A 22,385-nucleotide genomic window follows, 5' to 3' on the forward strand; every position below is an offset into this window, starting at 1 on the left:
ATTCTTCATTGGGCTAAAAATACCAGTGAAAGTCCAGCCATAGAGTGTGAGTGCAGGGCCGGGGGCGAGACTGCTCCTGACATGTGCTGTCTGACAGACCTGGACCTGTTCCAAGGGAATTCCCATCCCACCCAATGGTGTGACTGCTGCTGAGAAATATACTCTATATATACTGTATATATATATATATCTCAAGTACAGACAATTGTGCACTCATATAGAAGTGGCCCTGGTCTGTCCAAACGGAATCATTTATATGTTAATATATTTAATTTGTGGTTGGACTGATCTCCCGTGGGCCCCAAACCAGCTGGCCCTATCTGTCATTCTGCTGCTGTCAGTTTTATATTATTTCTGTTCGTATATACAGTAGCCCTGTGTGCTTTAAGGGCAAAATAAGCCTGAATTAGTGTAAGAAGCGCATAACCCTGGGCGCTTGCTCATCTTTGCTAAGTAATGCTCCGGCTTAGTGCTGACATATTACACAGTCAATGGTCCATTAGTCACATTTCCAGAGACCAACCCCGACTCATTAGGCAGATAACGATTCACTCCAGGCATTTTTCTAGAGCTTTTATGATGTTCTCATTTAGAGGGAAGAGGAATTAGTTCTAAAAGACAAATCCAGGGCCGGATCATTATCTCCCTAATGACGAGGATTGCGGATGTCTCCCTCCCAAACTAACAGGCCAGTTCCATCAGGAGCCAATTAACCTGCCTCCATGTTTTGATCTTGGAACCAGAGGAACCCCACCCAGAGAACCTACAAGCTCCTTGCAGGTAGTGGCCAGATTCAAAGGAACGATGGGTAATATGTAATACATTGTAGTGAAACTGTTAAAGAGAAAGTAGATTACAGAGGCAAGTGAAGCCCAAGGCCAGACAGAATGGGAAAGATTAGATGATAGAGAAGTCTGGCAGGGGAAACTAAACCTCCAAGAGAGGAAATGCAAGAAGAGGCGCAGCAGCTGCCACCCACTCATTAGAACCAGAAGTGCGGCCTTTAAGGTGAGCCAAGAAGCTGAAGAAGAGCAGGGGTATTGGGTGTCAGTTCTTGGACCAATGCTGCCGATACCAACGGCAAAATGGACTCCTTACCTCACTCTTAAAGCCTTTATGACTCGCTGATTGACAGCCCTAAGCAGGTCGGTCCTAACTACAGAGTTCTCAGTTATGATTGGCAGGCGAAAGGGAAACCAAACAGCTAACACAATAAACAACATTAATCAAAATATAATCAATTTCAGATTTGTTTATTGATCATATGCACACGTTTTAGATTTGGTGGAATTTCCCCATGTCCAGTAAATATGCTGCTTAGTCACAGTGTAGATGAGGGTATTTATTTTTTAATTAGTTAAGATATTAATACAATTGTGTATATTTGAATTCAAAGAGAATTTGCTTGACCTTAGTGTCAGCTCTATTGGCTGAGCCATGGGGTTCATTGTGTTGGGTATCCCCGAAAAACCTATGGGCCAATCTCCCGTGGACAGGACACTTGGAAAAACTGACTTAAGGAAGAACATTCTGGAACTCCCCCTTTTTGATCAAATAAAGGGCAGTTTGACCTATAGGTCTCCACAGATGGAAAGACCATGACCTCCTCTGGTTACTCTATATTTTCTGAACTACAATCCATTCAGGCACAAACTAGAGGACTGGAGTGTAGAAAATAGACTAATGGCTGTGAAACTGTGGGGTCGGCCTATTAAGCAAGAACCAATGTAGGTGAACAGAAGGGGGCAGACTATTGATACATTTGCATGACAATTGAGCATGAGCACTTATTTACTGTCCTGGATATTCTTGGAACTACAGGAGACTTAATGTTAAGACGATACAAAGAGACTAGGAAGGGTTTAGGGAGGCTTAGTCTCCCCAAAAATCAACTAAGCAATATATATAAGAATATGATGCTATTGCTCCAGTTGGGAGTTGCCTATTGATAGTCATCACAAACAGAAATGCCACCATGCTCCCTAGTTTTTGACCATGTAAACATGATGGACCTAAACCCAAAATGATTGTATTAGACACAAGATGGTTGTATGTAAGCAGGAGGTTGGGTGCAGGCATTCAAGGAGAGAAGAGTCAATGGACTGGGCACAGGATTGAAAGGACATGGTGATGTTTGGGTAGAAACAAAGCCAACTGAGACAAGGAACTAGAACGGGAATAATACTGTGGATGAACTAGGGTTCCAAGAAGAAATATGTTCAGGAAGGTCTGTGTGTTGTTATTCCAGAAGATTCACCATGAAGCTGTCTTCGTCCACTTCTACAGATGACTCCTCTTTCTCACCACCATCTCCAGGTTCTTCGGCACAAGGACTGACTAGGACAGCAGTACCGGGTTCTACTGTGTCCTTTTCGCTGGTCTCTTCCATCTCGGGGGGATAAAAACGCCTTGCGATAGACACAAACTCTGTCCCCATATCAAGGACTATGAGACGGTCCTGAATAAAATAAGATAAGACAGCATGTTTGTGTTACATGTTCTGCCAACAGAAATGGTCATGGGCTGCAAATGTTGGGTGCCTGCATTTCCCCAGCCCCAAAACAGATAAAAATAGGGAGGAAATTACTGTGGCTACCTTAGGCTAGTGGAGAAGGTATGAGGCTAATCACTGCTTCCATCTTCTTTATGTTATTCCTATAAATAAACCCAATGTCATCTCTACATTGATCTACTTGGTGGTTCACCTCGAGTGCCTGATATGTTTTTAAGGCTTTTGAGGTTTCATACCTCATGCTTAAGATCCTGGACCCCAGGAGAAGATCGGTGAGTAAAAGCATCACAGAAAAGCACAAGGACATCTGTAAAGACTGGAGCAGAGTTTTCACCCTTGGCACCCAAACCGTTTTTGAAGGACACAAACTTGAACTTCTATTGACTGTGAATAACATATCTATGTGGAGTTTAAATCTCATGCTTTGAGGCTACGCTGCTGGGTTTTTTTTGCCACTTGCTCAGGAGACCTCAAACAACGGTGCGTGTCCTGCTTGGACATTGAGGTCATGGGGAGAACACAAGTCTCTGCTCTCACTTTTAGAATGCAGACATCTTCTATTAGGCACCATAAGCCATTGGGTAATGTCACTACTCAGAGTTTCTGGCCCATTCATATTTGCGAACAGGATTGATTTTGTGATGTCACTATGTAATGATGTATTGATGTGACACAAATGTATTTAGCCTGTGACTCCTTCAGCTGACAGTTTAGCAGTTTTCTGATGTAGGTTTTAATGGATTTAATGGCACCCTCACAAGAACATGCGGTGCAGGGGGCACTCACTGGGGAAGGAGATTGCCTCTCTACTAATAGAACAGGACGGGCATTTCCCAAATCTGTTCACTCACACTCAGCTTTATCAGCTTTATCAGCGCTCGTGGCCACTTCTGTGCGTAATAAAACACTTAGGAGTTGACATTTAGCACCTGTAATTGGTGTCTGTTCTGTCACCACATTCAGTGAAAAACAGAAGCCAGAACACAGTGTTACTGCAGGGACCGACGGGGGGCCAAGGGGAGGGTGGTCTACCCAGTGCTATATATGGGGAATTTAACCCTTTTGCCACTGCTTCCAAACACATGTTCTGCCTTCAATATACTCTATGTTGCAATGGCTGGAGGTTACCTTAGGTTCTTCATCAAAGCTGACATTTCCCAAGGTCTCCACTACTCTTTGATATGGTGGATCACTAGGGCAGACATACCAGAACAAAGAGATATCTCTCGGGCGGGGTGTTCTGCTGCTCAAAGATGCTGGTCTCCTGGGCTAGTAAGCTGAGCAGGTGCCGTGCCTCGGCTGGATTTCGTAGGCTCTTGTAGGAAGTGTTGGAGGTGACAGTGAGGAGGGAATCGGCTTCATTCCTGAATCCTGATGGGGGGAAAGATGATTGAGGAGGAGGATGATAAGAGGGTGCTCATTGGTAGAGGGCTGAGAGAGAAACAAGGTTGAAGAGACAGTAACAGAGAAGGAACCTATTGCTGCCCCAGACATGGGGAGGCCACGGGGTCATTAAAATGATTGATTATAGTTATAGGTGATATTACTGGTTCAGATTGACTTGCTGGGCTACTCCTCATCAGAAAGGCAGCCATATTTTAGTTCTGGTGTTAAGAGGGACAGAGAGAGAGAGAGGTTGATGGAAGGTCTCACCCAGGTTTTCAAGCAGCACCCTCCATCGGTCCTTCACATCCTTGCGTACCTGTCGGTGGGCACTGATGTCAAAACTCAGCCTTCGGTAACCCTGAGGAAGAAAGGGCAAAGAAGTGTCATGGCCCAGACCCTACTGTTTTATTTTTCCTTCTATTAAACGTCGGAGCCCTGGGTTGCATCTCAAGACACGTTTACTTTACTCCTGTCACTGGGCATGACACTAACCCTAAATTCTGTTCATTACAGGAGCCTTGACAATAGCAAAACACACGCAGGATCTCATGGGAAACAAAGAATGCAGTGTTCTATGGAGGAGAAGACCCATCTAATCTTATTTACCCCCGCCATGCTAAAAAGCCTCAGAATGAGCAGGGAAGGGCTCTCTTTCCAAAAAGAAGGTAGTAACATACAACCAGGGGTGCAAACAGAATTCATTTTCAGCTTGGAACCCACTGCCCTGATAAGCCCCAAGAAGGGTCTGTAGTTGGGAATGAATCAGCAACTGCCCTAGCTGAACTTTAAAACCCAACGGGTGAGCTTATGTTATTCCATGAAAATGTCATTTTTAGAGGTGAACAGATTCCCTCTGCTTTGTAGACAAAGGGACTTCAAACTCACTTGAATGTCCACGTTCTGGAGAACAATGCGATACCACCAAGAAAGACTGGTTTGTTCAGTAATGGAGATGCCTTACTGCACATGGACATGGGAACTTGTCAGGAATCTATCCTGATGTCCAGCTATTGACCCCTATCCCAAGGCTTAAGTGACTGACCTCTGACCCCCGGCGAGTCTTTGCCCGTTTCTGTAGCAGATTGTACAGGTCACGATCATCATCCCTCTCCGTGTGCGACACGTCCTGGGGCTCATTCCAAAGATTGGCCTCTTCGGCTCGTCTGCGCTTCACTTCCCGGTCAAAATAGAGTAAAGTGTCACTGTGGGGAGAGAGGAGAAAGAGTTTATCCCTTCAGAGCTTCTCTCTTCTTCAGCTATGGCTTAATATAGGATGTTTTATTGAAAAGTATAAACTTGTACCAGGTGTTGGTGGGGAATGCTGGAATTCCAAGGGTTGCCCATCCCTACCACAGGGAAATTGTAGGACTAATGGCTGCTTGAGGTCATGACCACAAGAGCTTACAATCTACTAAATCAATGTAAGACCTCACTCAGCTTCTAGATTTCCATTCATGTTACAATTGTCAAGAAGTCTCTTTTCCCTACCTGATCAGTGGCTTTTTCTCTGGCTGTTCCTCACTGCAGCAGCAGCAGAAGTAGCGATAGAAACTTCTCTTTACGTCCATGGTGGGGGGTAGCACTGTGAATGATGGGAGTGGGAGGACTGGGGTTTTAGCATGAACATAGGGGGGTGGCTTTAATAAACAATTAATTCTGTGTCATTGGAATGAAAGCACAAGGGAATCACATGGACTGCAGCCGAGCAGGAAGCCTCAAGCTATGGAGCATGATGAGAAGGAGACGCATCAGACACCTCCTATAATCACAGACGATGAAGAGAGGCCTCCATAGTTTATCCTTGTGTCTGGAGAGAAGATTCTCTTTTTTAAAATGAAAAAACACTAGACTAAGAAAAGATAGTGACTCTACATTCCACATGTATGATGGCATCTGGAAAGAGAGGTGTCCCAGGTGTACCTGGGTGGCTCTAGAGAGGCATGCCAAGTATAAGTTGGGGTCTATAGAGAGGAGTCCCTGGAGATATATTGGTAGGTGAAAAGAGCCATGCCAAGTATAAATGGGTTTTTGGGGAGGAGTCCTGGCTGTAAGTTGGTGGCACTAGAGAGGAATGCCAAGTATAAGCTGGTGTCTATAGAGAGGAGTCCCTGGTGTAAGTTGGTGGCACTAGAGAGGAATGCCAAGTATATGTTGGGGTCTATGGAGAGAAGCCCTGGTGTAAGTTGGTAGCTCTAGAGAGGAATAGCCAAGTATATGTTGGGGGGGCTATGGAGAGGAGCCCCTGGTGTAAGTTGGTAGCTCTAGAGAGGAATGCCAAGTATATGTTGGGGGGGCTATGGAGAGGAGCCCCTGGTGTAAGTTGGTGGTGCTAGAGAGGAATGGCAAGTATAAGTTGGGGGTCTATAGAGAGGAACCCCTGGTGTAAGTTTGTGGCTCTAGAGAGGCATATGAAGTAAAAGCTGGTGTCTATAGAAAGGAGTCCCTGGTGTATGTTGGTGGCACTAGAGAGGAATGCCAAGTATAAGCTGGTGTTCATAGGGAGGTGTCCCTGGAGTTATATTGGTAGGCGAGAAGAGTCATACCAAGCATTGGTGCTTAGTGAGAGGAGTCCTGGGTGTAAGTTGGTGACTCTAGAAAGATATACCAAGTATAAGTTGGTGTCTATAGAAAGTAGTTCATGTTATTCATTTGTACATGAAAACAGGTTCCTACAGGATGAGCTTGCAGAGATGTGAGTGGAAGAACTTGACTGTCCTGCACAGAGCCCTGACCTCAACCCAACTGAACCCCTGTGGGATGAGTGGGAACCCCCTACTGTGAGCCAGGTCTGACCCCCACCATCAGTGCCCAACCTCACTAATACTCTCGAATGGAAACAATGTTGCTGGTAGGAACGAGATGTTGGGTAGTCTGGTTCCTAGATACGTTTACCCATATGATTAAGTGTCTGTTTGGTAAATTATAGAGGGATAAACATTAAAGTATTTATCTTTGTGTCAGAACTGTCTGGCACTAACACTGTAACATGCAGAACTTAAACAGGCACCACAAACCAGGAAATATATACTGTATATATATATATATATATATAGATGCTGGTATCTTGACGGCAGAATAATAGATAATTCCACTATTTCTATTAAGTCAACCCATAAAGCAAGAACACAAAATAGCCTCCATCACGTCTATAAAAAGCTACAGAGTAAAAATAGCAGCAAATTCATTAAATGATAAATGTGAAGAAGCCTCTTGAATGTGAAAGCTTCGCAAACTCAGGGCTTATAGGCTTAACATGGAATGTATGAGAAAGAGCTTGGAATTGCAGGCGTTGCAGAGGAGGAGGGTATCTCAATAGACCACTGAACTGCTGCTAATCTAGAGCAACACTTCCCAGACCCTGCCCCAACGTGGGGTCTTTGTATGAGAACATCAGCCTCATGTGGTTGGTATATTGGGCAATTGGGAAAGGCTGGATAATGTTGTAACTGGTGGATCCCATTTGCTGAAAGGGATATTTTTAGTGGGTGTGAATATTTCAGCTCTACAGTCACTGTATGGAGGGATCATGGAGGCAGTAACTTACCCCTCTTACTTCTCCTCCTGCTCCAGGTCATCTCTTTGCCTCTAAATGAAGACTAAGGATGGAGGCAAGGGGTGCACCAAAAATGTATAAAAGGCGTCTTAGCTTGTCTCAAGCTTGCCTCGTTTTCAGGCATATTTGTGCCAGAAACACAAACCTGGGTTTTTCTACTAAAACTCTTTCCAGATATCACTGTGGCTGATGTGCCTTTGCCTCATTAATTAGTGATCAGTAATTGCATTGGCTGTTACAATTTACTGCTTCTCTCATTCTTCTGACAAAGAAAACCATTCTGACCTTCGGAGGTTCTAATCCGGTCCCCGGAGCAGTCGTATAATTATAGGTCCTACTATACGGAAACGCTGGGTTCCATCGTTGGCAATTTAGGAGTAAAACATACAAACTAGAAAAAGAAAATGGGATACTGTCATGGGAAAACATTTTTTCAAAATGAATCAGTAAATAGTGCTGCTCCAGCAGAATTCTGCACTGAAATCCATTTCTCAAAAGAGCAAACAGATTTTTTTATATTCAATTTTGAAATCTGACATGGGGCTAGACATTTTGTCAGTTTCCCAGCTGCCCCAAGTCATGTGACTTGTGCTCTGATAAACTTCAATCACTCTTTACTGCTGTACTGCAAGTTGAACTATCAACAGAACAATGGGAAGGTAACCAGATAGCAGCTCCCTAACACAAGATAACAGCTGCCTGGTAGATCTAAGAACAACACTCAATAGTAAAATCCAGGTCCCACTGAGACACATTCAGTTACACTGAGAAGGAAAACAGCAGCATCTTCTAAAGTGCAGGCACAAGTCACATGACCAGGGGCAGCTGGGAAATTGACAATATGTCTAGCCCCATGTCAGATTTCAAAATTGAATATAAAAAAATCAGTTTGCTCTTTTGAGAAATGGATTTCAGTGCAGAATTCTGCTGGAGCAGCACCATTAACTGATTCATTTTGAAAAAAAATGTTTTTCCCATGACAGGATCCCTTTAAGGTAAACTGCAAAAGTGCCGAGAAGAGCATTCTGAGCACTTTAACATGAATTTGTTTCCTGGTGTTTCGTTCTTTTTTTTTTTTAAATTCTTTTGAAGAAATACATAAATTATTTTTATTGAAATCTCTCGTTAATCAATTTCACATTTTTTTTTTTTGCAAATATTGTCATTCTCCTGGTAGAAAAACAATAATAAAACAAAACAACAATAAAGTGTTACGTGACATCCGTCTGACACTTGGGAAGTCAAGCACAGTACGTGTGGCACCTTTTGTAAGTCCAACAAAAGGAAAGAAGGTGCAATTGTGCAACTGTCACTTAACACTGAAAAGAGAGAGAGAGAACCGTGCAAGCTGTTAGTGAACTGCAACTCCCAAAGCAGCTGTTAAGGAGCCAATAGGACGCCAGGAGGTGCAATTCAGCAGCCGCAGAGCGACATGTTTATGATAAAAGGTAGGAGCAGGGAGGCAGGCTTATAAAATAAAGAATCCCACCCACCCAAAGTAAAAATAAAAACCAAAGTGGATTTAAATGATTTGGGGCTTGTGTTAGTACCACAAAGCCAGGTGCATTAATGGAACGCCTGCATTCTAACAGCAGGTTATACTTCAGTGAACATGCTGGATCCTAAATGCCCCCCAAAATTGCTCGTGCACCCCCTCTGCTCTGTTTGATCCAGTTCAGTGCATAATACAGAGCACATAAAATGCCTTTGATTGTTCTTGCCCAATAATTTATACTTTTAACTCACTTGGAGAGTCTCTGAACCCACAGCCACAGTGGACGGACCTCAAAACCTCCCCCGGGAATCTATAGTCGTTATAATGAAACAGATTGATTGGCAGCAGTGAAACATCACTCACATTGTGCCTTTAAGGCATCCTCCCGACTTGTTTAACCACAGAGAGGAATGAAAGACCATTAATATGGCTTCTGGCCATTCCTCATTTAGGCACCAGAGTCAACACTCCCAGCTTCCAGGGAGAAGAGAGAAAGAAGCCAATAAAGGAAGTGTTCCATAACGGATGGAGTAGAAGGTGGAAAGGCAACATGGATTCCATTGCGCCCTTCTGTTTATTGAAATGAAGGATTAGTTGCAGTCAGCAGCCTCGGATCAGAATGCAGAGCACTTAGAACCTCTGATTTGGTGCCGAGAGCTTTGGTGGGATGTTATGATTTTTCGCCGTGGACATCCATGATTCTTTTACGGAGGTGACTGCAGAACTCAAACATTGTGGAGCCCAGGCTCTGGTGGATCAGCGAGCGAGGTAAGCGACCCTGTAGAGAAAAGCATGAATTGACAATGTCAAGCAAAATGGTAGCCATCAGCTCCGCTTACAGAAAGTGCCTGCCAATGGGAAACGGTCCAAAAGGACAAACCGCTGGTCGTACAGAAGAAGCAAAAAGGAAAGCCAATGGCAAGAACTAACATAACAGAGGGGTTGATTCTAGCCAGGGCTCTATCTGCAATGAGTTTGTATGTTCTCCATCTCCTCCCACACTCCAAAAACATTCACACAGGTTAACTGGATCCAGATAAAAACTGGTGTGAATTTCTCTAATGAGCTGGATAGTATGTTGGGCCATAGAACATCAATAATCACATTAAAGGGGTTGTTCACCTTTGTGTTAACTGTTAGTATGATGTAGAGAGGGATATTCTGAGACAATTTGCAGTTGGTTTTCATTTTTTATTATTTGTGGTTTTTGACTTATTTAGCTTTTTATTCAGTTTGCAATTTCAGCAGTGTGGTTGCTAAGGTCCAAATTCCCCTAGCAACCATGCACTGATGTGAATAAGAGACTGGAATATGAATAGGAGAGGCCTGAATAGAAAGATGAAAGATTTCAGCAGGTATCTGGTTGCTAAGGTCCAAATTCCCCTAGCAACCATGCACTGATTTGAATAAGAGACTGGAATATGAATAGGAGAGGCCTGAATAGAAAGATGAAAGATTTCAGCAGGTATCTGGTTGCTAAGGCCCAAATTCCCCTAGCAACCATGCATTGATATGAATAAGAGACTGGAATATGAATAGGAGAGGCCTGAATAGAAAGATGAGGAATAAAAGTAGCAATAACAATAAATGTGTGGCCTTACAGAGCATTTGCCTCTTAGATGGAGTCAGAAGAAAAAGGCAAATAATTGCAAAACTATAAAAAATAAATAATGTAGACCAGTTGAAAAGTTGCTTAGAATTGGCCATTCTACAACATACTAAAAGTTAATGTGAAGGTGAACCACCCCTTTAACAAGGCTCGTAACTTACCTTCAGATCTGTGTTGAGGACCCAAATGAAAGTGCACATGGAAGGATTCTTGGGGTACTTAAGTACTATAAATCCTCCTGGGCCATTTTCTCCCCTGAAAATAAACAAGAAATTTTTAATTTCTTCATCAGAAAAATAAAGAAGCTTAAAACAATAAAAGGTGAATTCCAAAAAAAAAAAAAAAAACATAAATGGATCCTTTGCTGGTACAAGACAGTTTGCACAATAAATATTTGTGGGGTGCTGTCATTGGGAGGCACTTTATTAAAGGATTAAAGGTCGAATTTCTAATTCATGGCAGTTTCTTTAGAACTCTATTTAATTGTAATATATTCAAAATTCAACTGGGGGGGTTATTTGTATAAAAAATAGAATATCTAAAACTCGGATGAATTTTACTGAATTAAAAAACGAAACTTCCATTCGAGTTCTTTCTCCGAAAAAACTTGAATGTCAAGAAGGCTACTAGCTAGGGATGAACCGAATCTACTATTTTGGATTCGGCCAAACCCCCCCGAATCATTTGCAAAAGATTCGGCTGAATACCGAATTGAAACTGAATTTGCATATTCAAATTAGAGGTGGGAAGGGGAAAACATTTTTTACTTCCTTGTTTTGTGATAAAGTCAGCGATTTCCCTCCCCGCCTCTAATTTGTATATGCAAATTAGGATTCGGTTCAGCTGAATCCTGCAGAAAAAGGCAGAATCCTGAACCGAATCCTGGATTTATTGCATCCCTACTACTAACATGTCCCAATTGTTCCTGGACCTCTCCCATTGACTTATACATGAACTCGGCAGGTTTTAGTTGGTGAAAAGTCGAATTCGAGATCTTAAACAGTCAGAGTGAGAAAACTGCGTTTACCGAACATATTTTCTTTGTGGAGGTCTGGAATGGTGTGTGGTGGAGATTCCAGCAGAAACGTATCGATCCTTCCTTCTCTCAATACGTCGGATGTTCACAAAATCTCTGTGAGGAGAGAATACAGAGATATGTACATGGAAGCGGCACTTTTTGGGAACGTCTGGCTGATAGAAAGCAGCTAAAGATCTGTGGTTTGCTACATACCTGGGTGATACCATTCCACCAGCTGCTCCTGCCGCTACATCATAGGAGATAAGTGTATTATCATCTATTCGCTGCAAGACCTGGAGAGAAAACCAAAGCAAGGCATTAGACTGCCAGGAACTGACCACAGACATAACCACAGCCTAAAACTGCTTCTTGCTTTCGTAGAACAGGTTACAAACTGACCTGACAGAGGGCCACCGTCCTATTCCATAAAGCCATCTTTTCGGGCTGTAGGATGACCTCCTGGTACACTGTTTCCGCTGGGCACTGCATTAGAGTCTAAGGAATAAGATGATATTCATTGTTTGCAACACAAGGGCATATTTGACATTTGCACACAATTTTAGTCTGGCGGAAATATAATCTCCCACAATGCAAAAGGAAACTCCCATGCCCTACCTATCCTAAATATGAGTTCCTGATATAGATAAAGGGTGCCCTTCCTTGGCCTAATCTATCTTCATGTTACCTTCAGTATAAAGGTCTTGCCGTGGAAAGGGACCTCTAAAGAATACACCACGTCTCCAGCCTCCTGAAAGAGAAGACAGAGTTTATTCACATCAAGAATAGCAAAATAATTTCTCCACATCCAGAGTGCTTTGCCCAATTATTATACAGGCCATGAAGGTGTCGAGGGCAGGTTTAGAAAGCAGCAGCCACTATAGTCGAGGGGGTTGTGGGTGTAAATTGGCACTTACACTGCTCTTCTCAAATTTCCAATTTGCTTCTTGGCTCAGAATCTGCTCAATAACCAGCAAGGCCTCTTTGCCCTGTCGCACATACTCCCGCTCCTGTGGGGTTACTGCCTTCCTCCCGGCTGCTTCCTCTTCATCTTCAAACTCATTATCTGACCCTGCGAGGCACAAAACCAATGGAATCGGGGTACAGAAATAGAGAGGGACACAATACAGGCGACGCACTCAGAAAGAAGAAACATGGAGGATGTGGAAGAGTGAGGGGAAAGTGAACAAAACTCTGAAATGATTTATCTAATGGGCACCTGCAAATGACTCCGGGGGGGAGTAGAACTGTCCATCTGAGAGCGTTCCATTGTATAGATAAGGGGGGTGGTTAGCCGGAGCTTGAGCAGCTGTATACCCTGTGTTAAAAAAAGAAATTAAAAAGTCAGAGGGTCTGGCAGAACAAAAGATGGCTGTAGGGAGACATACTAGAAACACTAGTTCGTTAGCCCCCAGAGTCGGTTAGCCCCCCAGAGTCGGTTAGCCCCCCAGAGTCCGTTAGCCCCCCAGAGTCCGTTAGCCCCCCAGAGTCCCTTAGCCCCCCAGAGTCCCTTAGCCCCCCAGAGTCCCTTAGCCCCCCAGAGTCCCTTAGCCCCCCAGAGTCCCTTAGCCCCCCAGAGTCCCTTAGCCCCCCAGAGTCCCTTAGCCCCCCAGAGTCCCTTAGCCCCCCAGAGTCCCTTAGCCCCCCAGAGTCCCTTAGCCCCCCAGAGTCCCTTAGCCCCCCAGAGTCCCTTAGCCCCCCCCAGAGTCCCTTAGCCCCCCCCAGAGTCCCTTAGCCCCCAGAGTCCCTTAGCCCCCAGAGTGCGTTAGCCCCCAGAGTGCGTTAGCCCCCAGAGTCCGTTAGCCCCCAGAGTCCGTTAGCCCCCAGAGTCCGTTAGCCCCCAGAGTCCGTTAGCCCCCAGAGTCCGTTAGCCGCCAGAGTCTGTGGGACCCATAACACAAAGTGAGAAAGAAACTGCTAAAATCTATCAATGGGGGGTACTCACATCTCTCCTCCTCTGCCTCTTGAGTCAGGACCTTGAAGTCAAGGAACCAGGTCTCCAGCCAGGCCAACACAAAGGACACGATTGGCAACACATAGCCAAATGCCCCTTTGGACAGAAGCTAGGAGCAAAAAGAATTAACATAAAGTCAAAAGGGGTTAAGCTGAATCTCAATATAAGTATGTTATTTTTTTTTTCAAGATTTAAGTTTTTGCATTGGTGATATAACAACTTTTAAACAACAGTGTCACCTGGTGTTCTTTTCACCCAATCAGCTACAATCGGCAGAAAATTAAAGGCAAAGCCTTAAAGGAATAGTTCAGTATAAAAATAAAGCTGGGTAAATAAATAGGCTGCACAAAATAAAAAAATGTTTCTAATATAGTTTAGAAAGCAGAGAAACATCATAAAGGAACAGTTCAGTACAAAAATAAAAACTGGGTAAATAGGCTGTGCAAAATAAAAAAATATTTCTAATATAGTTAGTTAGGCAAAAATGTAATGTATAAAGGCTGGAGTGAGTGGATGTGTAACATAATAGCCAGAACACTACTTCCTGCTTTTCAACTCTCGTGGATTCCACTGATTGGTTACTGCCTGATAACCAATCAGTGACTTGGGGGTCATAACTATTGCTTTTGAATCTGAGCTGAATGCTGAGGATCAGCATAAACTCACTGAACAGTTATGTCCCATGTGGCCCCCCTTATAGTCACTGACTAACTCAGAGTTAGAGAGCTGAAAAGCAGGAAGTATAGTTCTGGCTATTATGTTACACATCCACTCACTCCAGCCTTTATACATTACATTTTTGCCTAACTAACTATATTAGCTATATTTTTTATTTTGCACAGCCTATCTATTTACCCAGTTTTTATTTTCACACTGAACTGTTCCTTTATGATGTTTCTCTGCTTAGAAAATAAAGTTAGTGAACAGAGAAGGGTCATCGTGAAGTTGCTCTGCTTAGAAACGTCAAGTCTTTCCTGTTCTCACTAACCTTTCTGCCAATTGCTTGGGCAACATGACCAGGAGGTGGAGCTGTTGTTACAAATTTGTTAAACGTATAAAAAAAAAAAAAAGTACCAATTTTACAGTGGTTTATTTCAAGGATTGACATTTCATTATTTAATTGACAACACTATCTGTTTGCACAGGATATGGACATGTACTTTGTTTAACAACCACTGGGTTATGGTACCATCTGCTGTTTGCCATTCATTTGGGGACCTATACATCCCTATAGCAAGAGATAAGGATATACAATATAAACTCACTTACTCCAGACTGAATAACCTTCACAATGAGAAATGCACTGGTCACAAGTGTGGTGATCTGGAAAAGGGAAAAAAATGACAGTGAGGATCAGTCTGGAAACACGGCCTATCAAGTTGTCCTCTGTAAAAAAGGGAGTCTATGATATTATTACAGGATATTATTACAGTACTATCATTTGTTGTTGTGCTGCACCCTGACTTCTAAGTGTAAATCTAAAGGGTTAACTCACCGCAATAGCCCACCAGTGACGGAGGCGTACAATGGCGTAAGCGAGGATGAGGACAGAGAAACGGAACACGGCCAGAAGCTGAGAAAACAGACAACAAAAGCCAGGGTCATACATGGAGAAGGAAGCAATCTGATTAAGATTTGTGTGTGTGGATATACAATAAGGATACTTACATATATATCAAAAAAGGAGTTTTTAAAATCATAATGCAAGATCTCCTCCTCCAAGTTCTTCTCAATGCCATTGTTAGTCTGTGAAGAAAGACAAAAAAATAAAAGAAGTCAGAATGTTAATGTGCTGAACAATATGGCTGATATTAACAATTAGTGTGAATAAAAAAAGTGAGGAGAAATAGAGGAAAATACAACATGCAGTGGGTTAGTTACATCTACACTGAGCTCCTCCTGAGCTGACATTCCAATACCTGTTCTTTCCACCACCATATACCCCCCAATTGTTCCCATGCACCTCCTCACATCTCATCCAAATATCACCACTGCCCATGAGCACCCTGCTCCTCAGGTAAACATCCCTTCTGTTCTCCCCACATTTCCACCTCACCCCAATATCCAATCTGTATCAGCCCCGTGTCACCCAAGCTCCTTATATCCCATCATTAACCCATTCCATCTTCCTCAAACTTCTTTTCTGACTCCTCATCTCAGTTTCCTTGTCCAGCCCATTCCATCTCAGCCAAATATCCAATGAGTAGCCTGTCCCATCACTCAGCTTCCAACTGCTCAACTCCCACCTTAAATCCCATTTGTACCCCACTGCACCCTTCTGAACACACAACTCACAAAGTTTCTTGTGTAGCCCAGTCCATCACACCCAAAAATGTCCTCTGCACACCCCTCACTCTCAGATAAATATCTCCTCTGCTTCATATCCAAGCACATCCCCTCTGCACCCCATTACTTCTTTGCTCCCCTTCTCCCAGCCATATCCACCCACATTCTGAGCTTCTTCCTCCATTCTCCAGTCCCCTCCCCAATCACATTTACAGAATTCCCAATGAATGACTATCCTGTTCTATAGCTCTGCTCAATCATCTCTACTTTCAGAGACATGCACATCTTGCAGCACACAACTACACACAGATGCAATCATACTCCCTCATTTCCACGACTCACTAAGCTGAAGTAGGCTTGTGCATTGTGTCCCAGGAGTGTCCCTACCTGTCCGACACATTTTATTCCTCCAATTGTTGTGCGCACGTCTTTTTCTGCACTGACAGCTCCATATCCCGAGGTGGGATCAATACAAATACAGTTACACTTCTATACAAACAGCCAAATGATAGATGAACAAGTCAACTGCCCACTGGCCTCTCAATTTCTATCTGTCATTGGGATCAGTTAATGGATGAGAGTAGGGCCTGTGGCAGAGAAAGGCACAAAGCTACGAGATTCAATCAGTCAGTGCCACATTCATGGCCGCTGCTCCTTATAATGGCTATAAAGATTATGATGGATCACTTCATTCATTGTATGGAAGTTATATGATCATATACACGGCCACAGGCTGAGCTTGTTGAACCCTAACATTACTTTAAACATCCTTGTTGTATAGTGCGAATGAGCCTTGTGACACACACAATAACACTTAATACTTGTAGCTGATATCATTACTGAGCACTAGTTATATAGATATATATATATATATATATATACAGTACTAGAATATCTATGTTTATTGGTGTTCTACGCTCATTCCTCTCCAGGTCCAACAACTAGTGCTTATGAAAACTATATATAATATTTTTATAATAAGCACTACTTATTGCACTGCCTCCACCATGTTTCTTAGATGCTGCAGTAATGCTTCAGATCATTAACCGTTCCCTTTTTATACGCCCCTACACTCCTCCCTTCCATCAGTCTGGCACATGTTGATCTTCGTTTCATCACTCCATAGAATATGAGTGCAGAATTGGGCACGTTTTTATTTACAAGTCTAAATCTTAAGCCCTACTAGTAGTTTGCACCTTGTAGTAACCCTCATATTTACTCTTGATTGTAGACTTTGACAATAATGCAGAGACCTCGTGGAGAGTATTCTTGACTGTGCACAGTGTAAAGAGGAGGGTGTAGGAGTGTAGAGGACTAGGTTCTTTAGATTGCAAGCTCATTTGGGAAGAGCCCCCTTTACCTCCTGTATCAGTTATAGGCGGTTCAATTCAAATGTTGAATGTAAACTACAACTTATTGTACAAAGCTGCAGAATATGTTGGTGCTTTATGAATAATAATGGCAGTGTCTCATAATATTTATAAACTGTGGAGTCAGCTGTGTGCCCCTGAGCTGGTTAAGAACCAGTTATGCAACTAGTTCCTTCTACTGTAAAAAGAAATTTCCCAGCAAGTTGCCCCAGTTTTTGCCCCTGATATATACGGTGAGACTACCTGCATAAGAGGAAATAGAACATTTAGCATTTAAGTATTATCCACTGCCACCCAGAAGTTTTTTTTAGAATCCATACAATTACTGTAAACATAGTCCAACCTTCAAACAAATAAATAATATATATATTTTTTAAAGAGGCCCTATTCCCATGCATATATATATATATATATATATATAAATAAATATAGGTATATTACTATATATATAATACATATTCCTCCCACAATGGCCATGCCTCATGTATCAAGTAAAGGGGAAGTAACAACAAAAGTAAAAATCATCCTGTGTCAGGCTTCAGGTGTCGACACAGGTTTAAATTCAACCTGTTTCACAAGTCACATCATACGTCCATATGTCGGGCTACAGTACAGCAGACATCTGTCCAGGAAATAACCCCCATGAAGTGGTGCGTAATAACACACAGAGCTGCTACTGCTCAACAACTCCCAGCTACCCCCAACCTGAATGTCATTCAGAAATCCAGGAAAGGTTATGGGCAGAAGAAAGGAACGGTGCAGTCAAAGTAGCGGGGGAAGGGAACTTATTCTGAACATTATGTATGGGCACAATAACTACACAGACGAAGAAGTGAAAAGAGAGTGTACAAATAATCCTACATTGAAAGTAGTATGCTCAGTGTGTTCTGCAGAGAAGCAAAACTTACAGGGTGGAAACGATGAATCTGGAAATGAGGTTTTAAACTCTGTTGTTTCTGAGCTGCTGTGTAATGTGAATCTGAATTAATTAGATTTACAGTACTTTTATATTGCATACTTGCTGTATATTATAAGTGACATGAGCCTCTCCAACTGTGACTGTTGCTACTTTGCTTTAATTAGCGTGATAGTAACATTATTCATGTAATATATATGTGTAACCAGACTAATAATCATACCAGTGACTGCATGGCACTCCTGTGTGTCACACCTTTGAAATGTTGTTTATTTTATATATATCTATATATATAAAATCGCGTGACTTTTTGTCACGAAACAAGTAAAAAATGTTTTCCCCTTCCCACCCCTAATTTGCATACACAAATTAGGATTCAGATTCAGTTTGGAATTTGGCCGAATCTTTCGTGAAGGATGCTCCTGGGATATTGTGTATATAGACAGATATGGCGGTGCACTCCTGGGATTTATTTTAAAATTAAATGTTCTTTATTGCATCATAGTACAGGAATCAGCTTTTTGGTTGATCTTGACAAAGGCTCTGGATGTGCCGAAACGTTGATTCCTGTACTATGTGGCAATAAAGAGTGCGCTGCCATATCTGTCTATGTATATATATATATAGATATATATATATATAGATATAGAGAGAGAGAGAGAGAGAGAGAGAGAGAGAGAGAGAGAGAGAGAGAGAGAGAGAGAGAGAGATACACAGTACAGATACAGATAGCGAGAGATACATACCAAGGATAGTGTTAAAAGAGTGTAGTGAGTTCAGAGTACAATGGAAGATACAAAATCACAAGCTCCGTGTATCAATAGCTGCACATTGTTTTGCTCATATACTCACATTTAGTTCAATAATCCAAAGAAGGGAAATAAAAAGCAGGTCAAACGTGACAAACAGGCAAAAAGTTCGGCGCACGTCGGAAATCAGCCGCCGCTGTTCTCGTGGCAGAAGGGAATGCGGAGAGAAGACGTGGTTGTGGCTCATGGACGAGTTGATGGAGGCAATGGCTGGAAGGCTCCTCTCCAGATCCGGCTGGAATTCCCCAGGAAGCTTCGTCATTTTCACAGAAGTTGCTGCTGAATTATTAAGATGCAGGAAAAGGTCAGCAATTCATCTGGATGGAAGGGAAGAAACCAATGTTATAAATAATAAATATATATCAGTTACACAGATGAAGCGTGGAGCTGTCGTATCACAGAAACCAACATATCAGCATGAAATAAACATGTATTGTACATGAATCACGTCTGATAGATACATGTATCTATATATATATATATATAGAGAGATACATGTTTAGTTCATGCTGATATGTCATTCAAGCACAGGATACACAGTAGATATCAGATAAGTACTACTATAGTTTATATAAATAAGCTGCTGTGTAGCCATGGGGGCAGCCATTCAAGCACAGGATACACAGTAGATATCAGATAAGTACTACTATAGTTTATATAAACAAGCTGCTGTGTAGCCATGGGGGCAGCCATTCAAGCACAGGATACACAGTAGATAACAGATAAGTACTACTATAGTTTATATAAACAAGCTGCTGTGTAGCCATGAGGGCAGCCATTCAAGCACAGGATACACAGTAGATATCAGATAAGTACTACTATAGTTTATATAAACAAGCTGCTGTGTAGCCATGGGGGCAGCCATTCAAGCACAGGATACACAGTAGCTAAGTACTACTATAGTTTATATAAACAAACTGCAGCTTGTTTATATAAACTATAGTAGAGATTTTGAAGCAAACACAGCAGTTGTGCAGTACAACATTACATCATATTGTCATTTTATTTTTTGGTGTTACGGTTTCTTAAATGTAAGAGATTTTTCCTTGCGTTTCTGCCTCTTTCCCACCTGCAGTTTAAAAATGCTGTCCGTCTGTGGGAGTCACCGACCCCCGTTGGCCAGTAAATCACTGCTCTGCGTTCGGATCACTGCCCTGTTGCTAGGCTAACTGGACCCTAGCAACCAGACAGGCACTGCAATGTCAAACTGGAGAGCGGCTGAAGCAAAAAGCAATGGAAAAACAAAGACCAAGTGCAAGTTGTGGCAGGATATCAGTCCCTACATCACAATGAGAGTTGGTGTGAGGGTGAATTTCCCCTTTAAAGTGTTGTGAGTTACACCTCAGTGATCCCCAACCAATAATCAGGAGATTCCCCCAAACTGCAGAATTAACCCCTGCCCTTCCTATAAACCAAAACCCTGTGTATCAAGTCCTTCGGGCCGTTACCTTCCCGGTGTCTCCTCCGCTTCCCTCACAGCCGGTCCCAGTCTCTCAACAACAATCCGGAAGTACCAGGAGCCGGAAACAAACTGTAGAGGCAGTGACGTCACTTTGAGAAACGCCCCCAAGGGCTGTGAGGCGTCTGAGAAACGCCTCGAATATCATTTCTCACTCACCATTGGCCGCATAGCCGAGCTGGGGGCGGGGCGGAGAGAGAGGGGTATTGTAAATCACGTGCTATCGGGGAGTTGAGTTGTGTTGTGTATCCTTCCGCCTCACTCACTGCTGCGCTTTGATACGTTAGTGAAGGGGCAGTGACTGAAGCTGAAATGACTCAGGACAAGCAGTTTGTCTGTAGCACAAGCCATTGAGCTCTCTGATAATAAAGGAAGCTCTCTCCTCTAATACAATCTGTTGAAGTGAATTCTATTTTTTATTTGGGGTTTTTTATTACCTCAGTGTTTGATCCCCCCTCAGTTGCACCGAGACATTTATATTCCACTACATCAATTACACACAATTATTTGACTGGTGTGAGGTGGCGGCGCTATTTGTTGTGTCAGGAGGCCCAATCGTTGGCGTATAAATAGGTCTCGTGAGTCGTGAGGCAACGTAAAGCCACGCCTATGGTTTCCCGCCTGAAATTGACATGATTGCGCTGGAGATTAGTCGCTTGCACTTAGGGTTTCCACCTTTTCTGGAAAAAAATACCGGCCTTCCTATATTCTTGCCATTTTCCCTATTAATAACATTCGGGTCATTTTTACCCGCCAGGCTGATAAATCACTGGCCAGGGGGCAACCCTACCTGCACTAGAGGAGATTAATGGCGGAGCGACTTCTCCTCACGGGTCAGGGCTAGGGTTGCCACCTTTTATGGAAAAAAATACCGGCCTTCCTATATATTTATCTTTTTTCCATATTAAAAACATTGGGATCAACTATCGTTTTTACCGGCCAGGCCGGTAAAATACCGGCTAGGTGGCAACCCTAGTCAGGGTGCTTCAATTGAAGTGAAGTAGACTCTCGCACACCCGTTATGCAGCTATAAAGATTAGCTCGGTGCTCAATGGATGGAGGATACGGTAACTGGTACAAGAAAAAAACACACTGGCACACGAGGCTTGTATCTGCAGGGCGAACCCTTGCAAAAGTTTTTACTGCGGTGGTGCAACGTTTCAGGGCTCCGCCCCTTTGTCAAGCATGCTTGACAAAGGGGCGGAGCCCTGAAACGTTGCACCACCGCAGTAAAAACTTTTGCAAGGGTTCGCCCTGCAGATACAAGCCTCGTGTGCCAGTGTGTTTTTTTCTTGTTTTTTTCTTGAACCCTAGTCAGGGCCCACATGACAGGGTTGGACTGGGCCGGTGGGACACTGGGAAAAACACAGGTGGGCCCCTTTGAGCCACAGCCTCTGTGTATTCTGCTGCCGCTCCCCTGCCTCTTTGTATAAAGTAATGAGGTCGCTAGGGGGCCCTTCAGGCTGCAGCCCCGGATTTGCAAAAGCCCAGGCCTAGGGGGCATAGATTAAGGGGTGGCATGCTGCCAAGCTGCACAGTAGTGATGTGTGTGTCAGGGTTCCCCCACACCGCCACCCTCCCTCCACCTGCACCCGCCCCAGCCCGACTTCCTTTTATAGACCCATGCCGCCCCGCTGATGACGTCACATAAGTGGCGGAGCAAGCAGGCACAGGTGCAAGCCGGCATTTGACAGTGGCCACCTGTGAAGAGTGCGAGGTCGGCCTGAAACCCGCCCGACAAACGGGTCTCAGGCTGACCCGCACATCACTACCACAAAGGCAATTAGTTTGATTCCGGAGCACTAGCCACTAGTCACTAGTGCTCCATCAAATAGAAAGGATTTGCATGTGCACTATCCTTTTAGAGGCAGGGGCGACAGAGGATGTCAGCCTACGGGCACCCTCAGGGCAAATCCGGCCTTGCCCAGTGGGCCCCAGATAGGGTTGCCACCTTTTCCTATATATTTATCTTTTTTCCCTATTAATAACATTGAAATAAGCCATCATTTTTAACAGCCAGG

The 22,385-nt window shown here is 43.3% G+C and overlaps 2 protein-coding genes across 3 annotated transcripts; both read right to left on the reverse strand.

Annotated features, from left to right (window-relative positions):
• Positions 1-1,237: 1,237 nt before the first annotated feature.
• LOC108702493 (melanoregulin) lies at positions 1,238-7,958 on the reverse strand. The gene is made up of 5 exons (XM_018237979.2): positions 5,387-7,958; positions 4,941-5,100; positions 4,166-4,256; positions 3,720-3,883; positions 1,238-2,458 (listed from the first exon to the last, which is right to left on the reverse strand). The coding sequence occupies exons 1-5, from the start codon at positions 5,464-5,466 to the stop codon at positions 2,240-2,242; spliced, it is 714 nt and encodes a 237-aa protein (XP_018093468.1). The 5' UTR covers positions 5,467-7,958; the 3' UTR covers positions 1,238-2,239.
• Positions 7,959-8,546: 588 nt separating this feature from the next.
• Positions 8,547-20,466, reverse strand: stard3.S (StAR related lipid transfer domain containing 3 S homeolog). Of its 2 annotated transcripts, none has more exon segments than NM_001092375.1 (14): positions 8,547-9,724; positions 10,717-10,810; positions 11,583-11,687; positions 11,787-11,866; positions 11,973-12,068; positions 12,259-12,321; positions 12,488-12,642; positions 12,790-12,888; positions 13,516-13,633; positions 14,794-14,847; positions 15,020-15,097; positions 15,193-15,270; positions 18,949-19,222; positions 20,354-20,398. In NM_001092375.1, coding segments are annotated over 13 exon segments (1,347 nt in total). In that variant the 5' UTR covers positions 19,168-19,222; positions 20,354-20,398; the 3' UTR covers positions 8,547-9,616.
• Between the last annotated feature and the right edge of the window lie 1,919 nt (positions 20,467-22,385).

Source organism: Xenopus laevis, chromosome 9_10S (genome assembly GCF_017654675.1).
Source record: "Xenopus laevis strain J_2021 chromosome 9_10S, Xenopus_laevis_v10.1, whole genome shotgun sequence".
Classification (NCBI taxonomy): domain Eukaryota; kingdom Metazoa; phylum Chordata; class Amphibia; order Anura; family Pipidae; genus Xenopus; species Xenopus laevis.

Excerpts from the sequence above, each read along its gene's own strand:
- stard3.S (XM_018237463.2), bottom strand. The coding sequence starts at position 19,167 with ATGACGAAGCTTCCTGGGGAATTCCAGCCGGATCTGGAGAGGAGCCTT. Across the intron at positions 12,322-12,487 it reads GGAAATTTGAGAAGAGCAGT|GAGGCTGGAGACGTGGTGTA; the intron begins GTAAGTGCCAAT and ends CTTCTCTTTCAG. Across the intron at positions 11,688-11,786 it reads GGTGGAATGGTATCACCCAG|AGATTTTGTGAACATCCGAC; the intron begins GTATGTAGCAAA and ends CTCTCCTCACAG.
- LOC108702493 (XM_018237979.2), bottom strand. The coding sequence starts at position 5,466 with ATGGACGTAAAGAGAAGTTTCTATCGCTACTTCTGCTGCTGCTGCAGT. Across the intron at positions 4,257-4,940 it reads AGACTCGCCGGGGGTCAGAG|GGTTACCGAAGGCTGAGTTT; the intron begins GTCAGTCACTTA and ends TTTCTTCCTCAG. Across the intron at positions 3,884-4,165 it reads GGTGCTGCTTGAAAACCTGG|GATTCAGGAATGAAGCCGAT; the intron begins GTGAGACCTTCC and ends TCCCCCCATCAG.